The sequence below is a fragment of the Diceros bicornis genome, chromosome 12, assembly GCF_020826845.1.
Source record: "Diceros bicornis minor isolate mBicDic1 chromosome 12, mDicBic1.mat.cur, whole genome shotgun sequence".
NCBI lineage: Eukaryota > Metazoa > Chordata > Mammalia > Perissodactyla > Rhinocerotidae > Diceros > Diceros bicornis.
In genome coordinates, this window is record NC_080751.1 from 45,367,329 (window position 1) to 45,379,378 (window position 12,050).

The 12,050-nt window shown below is 34.1% G+C and overlaps 1 protein-coding gene across 3 annotated transcripts in view; it reads left to right on the forward strand.

Moving 5' to 3' along the window:
• Nucleotides 1–12,050, forward strand: part of SOS1 (SOS Ras/Rac guanine nucleotide exchange factor 1) — a 164,459-nt gene that overhangs the window by 98,385 nt on the left and 54,024 nt on the right. For 2 of the 3 annotated variants that reach the window (XM_058551381.1, XM_058551382.1), the window contains exons 7-8: nucleotides 8,975–9,085; nucleotides 9,166–9,264. The exons of the other annotated variant lie outside the window; for it this stretch is intronic. In XM_058551381.1, the coding sequence (XP_058407364.1) occupies nucleotides 8,975–9,085; nucleotides 9,166–9,264 (210 nt within the window). The remainder of the gene's footprint in view (nucleotides 1–8,974; nucleotides 9,086–9,165; nucleotides 9,265–12,050) is intronic. 3 annotated transcript variants of the gene reach the window in all.

A 12,050-nucleotide genomic window follows, 5' to 3' on the forward strand; every position in this document is an offset into this window, starting at 1 on the left:
ATATTACCTGAAAAGGAACTGCAAATAGAATGACAGGAGGCTTCTCTTTAACAGTAGAGGCTAGCAATCAGTTGAGTGATATCTTCAAAGTACTAAGGGAAAATGGAATTTTCTGCCCAACTAAACTTTTATTCAAGAGTGAGTGCAAAATTTAAAATAATAAAGCTTGCAGAAGCAAACATAAGAATCTTCATGACCTTGAAATAGGCAAAGATTTCTAAAACAAGACACAAACCACTAACCATAAAAGATTGATAAACTGGACTTTGTTAAATGTAAGAACATTTGTTCATCAGTAGACAAAATTGAGTGAAAAGGCAAAGCTATAGACTGGGAGACAATATTTGCAGTATCTATAGCCAATGAAGGACTCATACCCCAGAGTATATAAAGAACTCCTAGAAATCAATAACTAAAAGACAGCTTAGTTTATCTCAAAAATAGACAAAAAACCTGAGCGGGTACTTTCTAAAAGAAGAAAAGGTGTTTAACATCATTATCCATTAGGGAAATGCAACTTAAAACGATGGAGCAGTTGGAACTCTACGTTGCTGGTGCAGGGGGTGTAAATTGGTACAGCCACTTTGGAAAACTGGTATATCTACTAAAGCTCAGCATACAATGTACCCTGTGATCCAGCAGTTTCACTCTTGGGCATATACCAGACAAAAATGAGTGCCCTTGTTTACCAAAAGACATGTTCAAGAGTCTTCGTGGCAGGTTTATTTATAATGGATAATTTGTGATATATTCACACAGCACAATGCTATATGGCAATAAAAAAGAATGAACTACTGATTTAAAAAAAGCAACAATGTTGAGCGAAATAAGACTCAAAATACTATAAAATTCTATTTGTAGAAAGTTTAAAAACATGTAAACAGATCTTTGGGAATAGAGGTTAGAAGAGTGGTTGACTGTTGAGCATGAAGAAGCTTCTCTGAGGTGCTGGATTTCTGTTTCCTTATCTGGGTAGTGATTACACAGCTGCATTGCATACACATTTAAAAATTCATAAAATTGTGGACTTTATGTAAGTTATACTTCAATTTAACAAAAATGAGAGGAAAAAAGTGAGAAATAAAAACAGACGTACATTGACCAAGAGAGTTTACTAGCCATATGCCCTCATTACAGGAAGTATTAAAGGGATGTTCTTTAGCAAGAAGCAAAGTTGTACTCGGAAGTCAAAAAATACAAGAACTAATGGTGAGAAATGTGTTGGTAAATTTGATAAACTATTGAATATTTTAAAAATAAAACTTTAACTTTTGTATTTAAAAGGAAGGGTTAAACTAAACTTATAAGCACCAGTAATAAAATGTACAGTGTGTAAAGTGGGCTTGTATTCAGAAGGATAGAAAAACTGAACAACTTTAAACTCGCTCTAAAATTTAGAAAAATTTGTAGATAACAAACTATATTTGATTTTTTGAAACATTTAGGAAAATCACGAAAAGAATAGAAATAACCCATAGCTTACAATGTACAGATGGAGAAAAAAGAACTATAGTAACACTTTTTATCATTTCTGCTGATAATAGGAAAGAATAATGAAGCAAAGAAAAATAATGATAATGAAAACAAAATAATAATATACAAAAAAACTAACTTCATTATACTCCTAATTAGTAACTCAGTATATATAAACTGATGAACTCACCTATTTAAAGAAAGTACTTATTTTTGATTTTTAAAAGTCCATTTTATGCAGCTTGTTGCAAGAGACCTAAAACAGAACCACAGAGATATTTAAAATAAAGGATTGAAAAGTCATTACATATAAAAACAAATAAAAGGAAGCTGGGATATAAAAATCAATTGATAGAAGTTGACAAAGTAAGCTCTGAGGGGGAAAATATTAGTAAGGGCATCTGTGAAGCTGGGGAGATTCCGGCCAGGCCAAGGACTTCAGATGTCATAGTCCTCTCAGCCTTTCAACCCTCCCTCAAAGCTCCTCAATAAAATGGTTTTATCCACCCCTCCCCCCACCAAAAAAAAAAAATTAGAGAGGAACACTACCTAATAGTAAAAGGAAATAAGAACAAGATGATGAAGATTTAATAATCGTGAATGTGTATGCACTTGATTATAAAGCCTCAAAATATAAGAAATAAAAACTGACAGAATTACAAGGAGAAATGGAAAAGTTTACCATCATAGTAGGAAATTATAGCACATCTCTATGAAAAACAAAAAAAAGAGATTAGTAAGGCTGTAGAAGATTAGAATAACAAAATGAACAGGTTAGATATATATATATATATATATCAATGAAGCAAATATATATATTACCCTGTACCTAACAGTAGAACCAGCCCTGGTAGTCTAGTGGTTAAGATTTGGTGCTCTCACTGCCTTGGCCCACATTCGTTTCCCAGTCAGGGAACCACACTGCCCATTAGTCAGTTGTCGTACTGTGGTGGCTGCATGTTGCTGTGATGCCAAAAGCTATGCCGCCAGTATTTAAAATATCAGCAGGGTCACCCATGGTGGACACTTTTCAGCGGAACTTCCAGACTAAGACAGACTAGGAAGAAGGACTTGGCCACCCACTTCTGAAAAAATTGGCCATGAAAACCCTCTGAATAGCAGCAGAGCATTGTCAGATGTAGTGCTGGAAGGTGAGAGGATGGCGCAAAAAGACTGGGCAGAGTTTTGCTCTACTGTACACAGACTGGCTAGGAGTTGGCATTGACTCAACAGCACTAAAACAACAACGTAACAGTAGAGACTAGATTCTTTTCAAGATAGAAGTTCACAATATTAGATTTAAAAAGTCTCAAATTTCATATAATAGTATACAGACCATCTTTTCTGACTGCATGAAATTTAAATTAGAAATCACAGTAAAAAGTTTAAAAATACTTGAAAACCATAAGAGTGAATTTCTAAATATCTCATGGGTTAAAGAGGCAGTGACAATGAAAATTACAAAATATTTGAAACTGAACAAAGGTGAAAGTACTGTATATCAAAACTTGTAACATGCAGCTAAAGCAGTGCATAGAGAGAAACGTATAATTTTAGACATTTTTAAAAAAAAATAGGAATAACTAAAATGAGTAAAGTTTTCAATCCAAGAAAGAGGAAAGATAAGGTAAATTTAAGAGAATATAAGAAAGGAAGTAACAGAAGAACAGAATTAATGAACTAGAAAGCACGCAATAGATACAACAAAACCGCTAGTAAGACTGATTAAGGGAAAAAAAACAAAAAGTACAAATGTTAGGAAGAAAAAGACATAACTACAGGTAGTGATTTTTTGTGTGTGTGTGTAAGATCAGCCCCGTGCTAACATCTGCCAATCCTCCTCTTTTTTTTTTTTTTTTTTTTTTGCTGAGGAAGACTGGCCCTGGGCTAACATCCGTGCCCATCTTCCTCCACTTTGTGTGGGACACTGCCACAGCATGGCTCACCAAGCAGTGCATCGGTGCGTGCCTGGGATCCGAACCCGCGAACTCTGGGCCACCGCAGCAGAGCGTGCGCACTTAACTGCTTGCGCCACTGGGCCGGCCCCCAGATAGTGATTTTTTAAATCACAGAAGAATACTAAGATCCACTTGAAAATTTTTGAGAACTGGAATGAAATGGTTAATTTTTTAAAAAATATAAAATAGGAAAATTGACTAAGAAGAAGTAGATATTCTGATTAACTTAAAAACCATTAAAAATTGAATAGATAATCAAAATTATGTTTCAGCAAATGACTTGAGACCTAGTGTTACAAGTTTTATTGATTTTCAAGAAACAGTTAATCTTACTCTTTTGCAAATTGTTCCCAAAAATAGGGATACAAAGGATAACTCAATTTATCAGGATTATATACATACATTATCAAAACTGGGTAAGAACAATATAAGAAAAAAAATGTGAATCACTCTCACATAGTAACAAAACTGGCAAAGAAAATTCATCAGTTTATAATATAATAAAACACTGTGGCCAAGTATGATATATCTTAGGAAGTTTACTCTTAAGTAGTTTGAAGTGTTTAAAAAGTTAATGTAGGAGCTGGCCAGGTGGCATAGTGGTAAGTTTGTGCACTCTGCTTTGGTGGCCTGGGGTTCGCGGGTTTGGATCCTGGGTGCGACCTACACACCACTCATCAAGCCATGCTGTGGTGGTGTCCCACATACAAAATAGAGGAAGATTGGCACAGATGTTAGCTCAGGGCCAATCTTCCTCACAACAACAACAACAAAAGTTAATGTAATATTCCACATTAACATTAAAATCTCAACAAACAAGAAAAAGCATATAAAATTAAACATTCATTCATGAATTTCTTAAAAATGTTGAGCAAAGTAGGAATAGAAGGGAACTTTTTTAATCTAATAAAGGATATATATCAAAAACCTATAAAAGATATACTAAATGGTTAAGCTATAGGAGAATGCCACTATCACTACGTCTGTTCAGCACTCTAATAGAGGTACTAGCCAAGAGACAGAAAGAGAATAGAAGAGACAAAATTGTCCTATTTGTAGTCAACATAATTGTCTACATAGCAAATTGAAGAAAATTTATATAGTGTTAGACCTATTAGGCAAATTCAGTATAGTTGCTAGATAAAAGATCATAATCTAAAAATTGCTAGCATTACTATGCTCAGTTATAACCCCTTAAATATATAATGCTAAAGGAAAAAGTCTCCATTCACTATAGAAACAAAACTGTCAGGTATTCAGAAATAAACCCAATAAATATATGCAGGATTTTTATTAAGAAAATCATAAAATAGATTCATAAGGAAGCTCTGAATAAATGGAAATACTTATCATGTTCATGGATGGAAAGACTTAATATTATAATGATGCCAATTGTCCCCCATATAATCTATAAATCTGGTACATAGCGAACTGATCCTAAAATTCGTGTGGAAGAATGAAGGGACAAAAATAACAATTTTGACGTGGAACAAGTTGAGGGGACTTACCCTGCCAGATTTTAAGATTTGTTACAAAGCCACAGTGAATAAGAATGTAGTAGTGGTGTAGGTATAGACAATTAGACAGTGGAACAGAATTAAACGCCCTGAAAAAAAAATACACATGCACACATGATATATGACAGATTACATTATTAACCAGTAAAGGAAGAACAAACTAATTAATAAAGGATGCTGGGTCAAAACTGGCTATCCGTATGGAAAGAAAAAATTCCTTCCTTAGCTCACGTCATACACAAAAAGTTCTCAAAAGACTAAAAATATGCAAATAAAAAGCAAAACTTTAGAAGTTCAGAAGAAAATATAGGAGAATATAGTTATGACTTTGAGATAGAAAGGGTTTCTTAAAGAGCGCATAGAAAGTGCAAACCATAAAAGAAGAGATTAAAAATTTAAAACTTCTGTTCACAAAAAGACACCATAAAGTTATGTGAAGCACAAAGGAATGAAGTTGAACTCCTTACCCCACAGCATATGCAAATATAAACTCAAAATGGATCAAAGATCTAATGTAAGAGCTAAAATTATACATCTCTTAGAAAGCATGGCTAAATCTTCATGACCTTAGCTTTGGCAAAGGATTCTTAGATATGGCACCAAAAGCACAAACTACAAAAGAAAAAAATACATAAGTTGAACTTAAAAACTTCAGCGCTTCAAAGGACACCATCAGAAGTGAACAGACTGCACACAGAATGGGAGAAAATACTTGCAAATCATATGTCTGATAAGGGTCTAGTATTCAGTGTATATAAAGAACTCTTACAAAAAGACAACCCAATTTTATTTTATTTATTTATTTATTTATTTTTTGTGAGGAAGATTAGCCCTGAGCTAACATCTGACGCCAATCCTCCTCTTTTTGCTGAGGAAGATTGACCCTGAGCTAACATCTGTGCCCATCCTCCTCTACTTTATATGGGGTGCCGCCACAGCATGGTTTGACAAGTGGTGCGTTGGTCTGCGCCCGGGATCCAAACCTGCGAACCACGGGCCGCTGAAGCGGAGCACACGCACCTAACCGCTACGCCACTGGGCTGGCCCTGACAACCCAATTTTAAAATGGGCAAATGATTTGAGTAGGAATTGCTCCAAAGGAGATATAGAAATGGCCAAAAAGCCACATGAAAAGACACTTAACATCATTAGTCATTAGTGAAATGCAAATCAAAACATTATGAAATACTACTTCATGCCCATTAAGGTGGCTAGAATAAAAAAAGAGGAAAACAACAAATACTGGTGAAGATGTGAAGAAATTGAAACCCTCATACTTTGCCAGTGGGAATGTAAAATGGTGCAGCTACTGTGGAAAACAATTGGGTGGTTCCTCAGAAAGTTAAACATAGAATTACCTTATGATCCAGCAATTCCAAAAGGTTGCACACTGTATAATTCCATTTATATAACATTCTTAAAATGAGAAAACTATTGAGATGCAGAATAGGTTAGTGATTGCTGGGGCCTAAAGAGGAGGTGATAATAGGAGGGAGGTAGGTGTGGTTATAAAAGGGCAACAAGAGAGATCTTTGTGGTCATAGAAATATTTTATACTTTACTACATCAGTGTCAATGGCTAGGTTGTGATATTGTACTGTATTGTACTATTGCAAGATGTTACCATTGTGGCAAACTGGGTAGTGTGCACACAGGCTCTTTCCATATTATTTCTTAGAACTGCATGTGAATTTAAATGACCGCCAAACAAAAAATTACCTACCAAAAAAAGAGATATGTTTATGCAGTAGAATATTATACAGAGTTTAAAATAAATGAACTGGAAGGAACTGCATGAATCAAAATGGGTAAACCTTGAGAACAACTTTGAATGTAAAAAGCAAATTGCAGAAGAATGTATATGTTATGGTATTTATATAAAGTTTGAAAATATTGCCTTGTTTCTTAATACATATGTAATTATGATATAAAAATATACAGGATAGTGATTTCCTCTGGGAATCAGCAGGAGAGGAGATAAGCTTGTGAAAGGGACCCAGGAGGATCAATTATATCTATACTATTTTATTTCTTTCTAAAAAAAAGCTGAAGCAAATATTGTAAAATTTTGAGCTTTACTGAGCTAGATGGTGAATATAGTTAGGCTGTTCTCTGTACTTTTCTGTATGTTTAGAATATTTTCTACATTTTTAATTGTTAATACACAATTATGTATATTGATTATTAAATTTTTTAATGAATCTTATAAGTATTACATTTTAAGCAATAAACTAATCGTAAAATCATCTAGTGACTTACACGTGCATTCTTAGAAGTGCTTAGAACTCCCACTCTACAAATTTATCCTCAAGAATAAAACTATGTGACGACGGCTTGGATTTCCAGTTAGTTGTCGATTTGTTTTTCTCTTGAGATTAGATATTTTAGAATGATAATACTAGGTACCATTTATTCAGTGCTTACCATATGCATATACTATATGCTATTGTAAGCACTGTGCATATGATATCTCATTTAATTCCTGAAACAACCCCTTGAAGTAGGTATTACCCACATTTTCCAATGAGGAAACTGGCTTAGAGAGAGTAAGTAGTTTGTCAAAGGTCACATAGCTAATAAGTAGTACAATCAGAATTGGAACGTGGGTCTCTATGGACTCGAAAGGCATGCTTTTAAGTCACTAAACTATATAGCCTTTCCTTTATGTATATAGTTGTCATAAAAATTCTATAATAAGAGTTTATTGAAAGGGGAGGAGAGCAAACATTTTCTGCTGTATATGATAATTTCTGGAGTTCAAGAGACCCAAGATATAAGCATCTAATCACTTTTTTTTTTTTTTTGTATTCCAATAAACCTTTATTTACAAAAGCAGGAGGCAGGTCCATTTGGCCTGCAATCTAATCATATTTTTATTCCTCTCTCCCATCCACTCTATTCATACCTGACTCCCTCCTTTTTGTTATTGATGAAACCTTACTGTCCATTCTTATAAAATCTACAATGGACTGCAATTTCTGGTGTTATATTATTATAGAAATTTTTAGTTGGGAAGTCAGTTGAAAAAACTGAAATTAGCAAATGAATGGAGTCAGCTCAAGGAATTCAGGATGACTTGGAACTTCATATGCCATATTGCATTTCACAAAGAACAGAACTCAGGTCTTCTGATTTCTGATCCTGTGTTGTTATTTAATCTTTCCTTAAAAAAACAATCTAAGAAACATTAGGGTAATTAAACATAAACATCATCTGTTCTCTCATTCCCTCTTCTGCTGCACTCCTCCACTAGATATCCTCTTCTTTCTAGAATTACCGTTCATAGAAATGAGCTCTTGCTAGAATCTAGAGCGAAAAGGTTTTTTTCTTACCTGGAATAGGGCACAGGATGGAAGAGAGAAGAGATCCTACCTCCTGCTAAAATCAAGACACCTGTTCTCTTTTTCCTCAGGAATCATCAAAACCAGTAGATTCTACTCTTTTAGACCTAACGATTAGTGTAGTTTAATTTATTAATGATTTATGATGGTTAAGTTTTTTGGCAATTTGGATTAAATTGTTTTGTGAAAACTGTAACAATGAATTTTAGATGATATAAACTGTTACCTCTGGCTTACTGAAAGTGAAAGAAACTCTACCACTAAGAAATACCTATGAGAAAATAAATGTCTGGCACCAGTAATCTAAATGTTTATACTTTACCTAGTTGTAGATATCTATATTCTTTGTTGTTCAGGCTAAACTTTGTTTGTTTTCCCAGAACCAAAAGTCTGCCCATTTTTATGACCATTTGTTGATAATACTCTACTAGAATCCTTTGATGAGAGACATCATAACATATAAGGATCCTATTACTCATCAGAAGGAATTGATTTACCGTCTTACTTGAGAATATTAGATTTATTCTATTAAAATTATAATTAATAGCCATGTAATTTTGTTTTGAGGCTTTAAAAGAAATATATAATTGTGCTGCCATAATTTAATCTTTCTGTGTTTATGGTGGTAGGTTATTTATGTTTTACCTTGGAGAAAAATTATTTGTTTCTACCTTCATTTTCTAAGGAGCTGGCATTTGATCCATATGAATCATATGCTCGAGATATTTTACGACCTGGTTTTCATGATCATTTCCTTAGTCAGTTATCAAAGCCTGGAGCAGCACTCTATTTGCAGGTATAGTAAGTTTTAAATCAAGATATATGATGTCTGAAAAGTAAACTTAAAAAAAAAAATTAAATCACTTTGTTTTCTAGTCAATAGGCGAAGGTTTCAAAGAAGCTGTTCAATATGTTTTACCCAGGCTACTTCTAGCCCCTGTTTACCACTGTCTACATTACTTTGAACTTTTGAAGGTAAGAAAACTCTCACTGCTGCTTATAGAATATTCAAGTGTGATGCAGTTTTTTACCAATTCGTTTGTGAATTATTATGTGAGCATCTATGAATATTAGTCTGTATCTATTTTCTTTTTCTAGTTAAGAAGCAAATGTAGAATCTGCAAAAGAGTGGCATATTTTCTCCAGTTTTAATAGTGAATTTTAAAGCAATCATCGGATTTTTTTTTTATCCTGTGCCCTTCCTTTTTGTTTCCATGACTGATTATTTGGAGACAACCTTGGATTTATGCATCCATCTCCATTTTGAGACCTTAGCAGATTCAGGGACTTAGATAAGGGACCCAGTGTGGGAATAGGCCAAAGTAATGGGAAACATTAATCCTCTAATTTTCATAGCTCAAGTTTGCAACTGTCTCTATAAAACTGCTTATCATTACTTTAGAAACCGTGAACTAGGGCCGGCCCGGTTGCTTAGCGGTTAAGTGCAAGCACTCCGCTACTGGCGGCCCGGATTTGGATCCCGGGCGCGCACCAACGCACCACTTCTCCGGCCATGCTGAGGCCGCATCCCACATACAGCAACTAGAAGGATGTGCAGCTATGACATACAACTATCTACTGGGGCTTTGGGGAGAAAAAGGAGGAGGATTGGCAATAGATCTTAGCTCAGAGCCGGTCTTCCTCAGCAAAAAGACGAGGATTGGCATGGATGTTAGCTCAGGGCTGATCTTCCTCACAAAAAAAAAAAGAAGAAGAAGAAGAAACCGTGAACTATATATAATCCTAGTAAAAATTCCACATTTGATCACAGTTCAAAATACTCAATTTAAGAAGCACTGACTGAAAGGAAAGAGTATTGCTTCCCCGCCCCCCCCACCCTTTTCCTATTATACACTGAAATTAATAAGGGAAAAAGGAACCTTAGTCTATATAAATTATAATTCAATACTGTAGCTCAAAGTGAATTACTTTTAAATATCTTATATATTAATGATGTCTCCTTTGGATTATGGATAATATGTCCTAAAAAACATCAAATTTTTTCAAAAATTTAAATAATGAATGAATAATAAAGATAGTCTATTTACCTTTAATGAACTAGCCCCATAAAGACACATAAGACATGCATTAATACTGTTTTATTTCTTTAGCTTTTAAAAGAATGTCTCATTAAAGAAAAATTCTATTTAATATCATAATTTTGTTATGGAGAATATATTACTAGAAATTATATTTATAGTTTACAAGAGTACATGATGAAATGGGCTCTGTAATGAATCAGTGAGTGAATAGAAGGCTTATGAATATAGTAAACTGGAGGAACTCCCATCCCTACATTTTCTTTCCATTTTGCCAGGTCTCTTTACATTGTAGTAATTTGGACTTCAGTTAGATTTCTCAAGAAAGAATGTTTGCATTGGGAGAGGACTAAGAGAGTTAAAAGAATTTAATCACCAGGCAGAATTAAAGAGCTGTTAGGTCTCTGTTCTCTGCAAACAGCATACCATTTAAGGTCTTTAGTAATATAGATGATTATTTTAAGAGGATAATCAAAGAGGAAGCATTTGGTGTGTAAAATCATTCTTTACAAAGAATTCATTGTGGCGAACCGTAATCATAATGGGACATTTGCAAACAAGTTTGTTATATAGAATCCTTCTTCATAATGGTCTCTCTAATAATGGGATTTTTACCTGAAACTGTAATGAAATTCTGAAGGATTAAAGGCCATATGAAATCTTGAAGCAGTTATTAATTTATAAATAAGAACAAGATGCTTTGATGAAGGTTCAGAAGACTGTAAAATCTAGTCATCTTAATAATATAAAAGAAATTAATTATTTACTCCTCCAAGTACAGGCAATTAAAATTTTTTAAATTGTAAGTTATGGTAATAGAATTTTTATTTATAAGTGCATCATTCAGCAATTTAAAAGATTTCTACTGGTTTTAGCATGTGTATCCCTGGTTCATATTACTGCCTAAAGTTCCATTGCAAAATTAGCAGTATGTTGGAAACTTTGCCTAATTAATCCCACAGACTGTGATCACTCCTTTTATTCTGCATTTCCTCAGCACTAATGTAGTATTTGTACTAATATTTAATTTGTATTTGTTGGTATGTTGCTTAATTAAATATTTTCATTGAGCAGTATTTTCATAGTGTGTTCATGAGATGCTAGTCCCATGAGATACTCTAAATAAAAAGTTTGAGGGGAATGTTCATTGGTCAGATAATGTTTGGGGAACACTGCGTCTTTATGCTCCTAGAAATTTTCAGAGTATGTTAGAATATTAAAGCCTTTGTGAAATTGTGCAATAAAGCAATCTAATTGTTTTCCAGGATTTCCCAAATTAATTAGACCATGAAACTCTTTTAAAATGTACTACGTTTCTGGAAATTATTTTGGGAAACTATCGTAGAGGATTCCTCCATCAGCTGGACTGAAAGATCTTGTAACTCCTAAGTGTCTAAGATTTTTTCCAACTGCATGATTCTTACTAGTTGTAAATTTTTTTTCTCCTGGACATTGCCATTCCTCCAGATGCCAATGTGGACTTGGTGATTCTGGACTCAACAATGATTGCATAAAGTTGTGGCAATGGGAAGCAGCAAAATGCTAAGACATCAATGACAGTTAGAAACTAGCCATAATTTATCTATGGCATGGAATGGCTTTTGAAAGCTCATTGGAGTAGATAGGAGTCTGATATTTCTTCTATAATTCTAGCCCGGTGGCCTACTAGCTGAGTGGTCTGCAACCAGTCACTTCACCTTTTGAGCCCTGGTTTCCTTATCT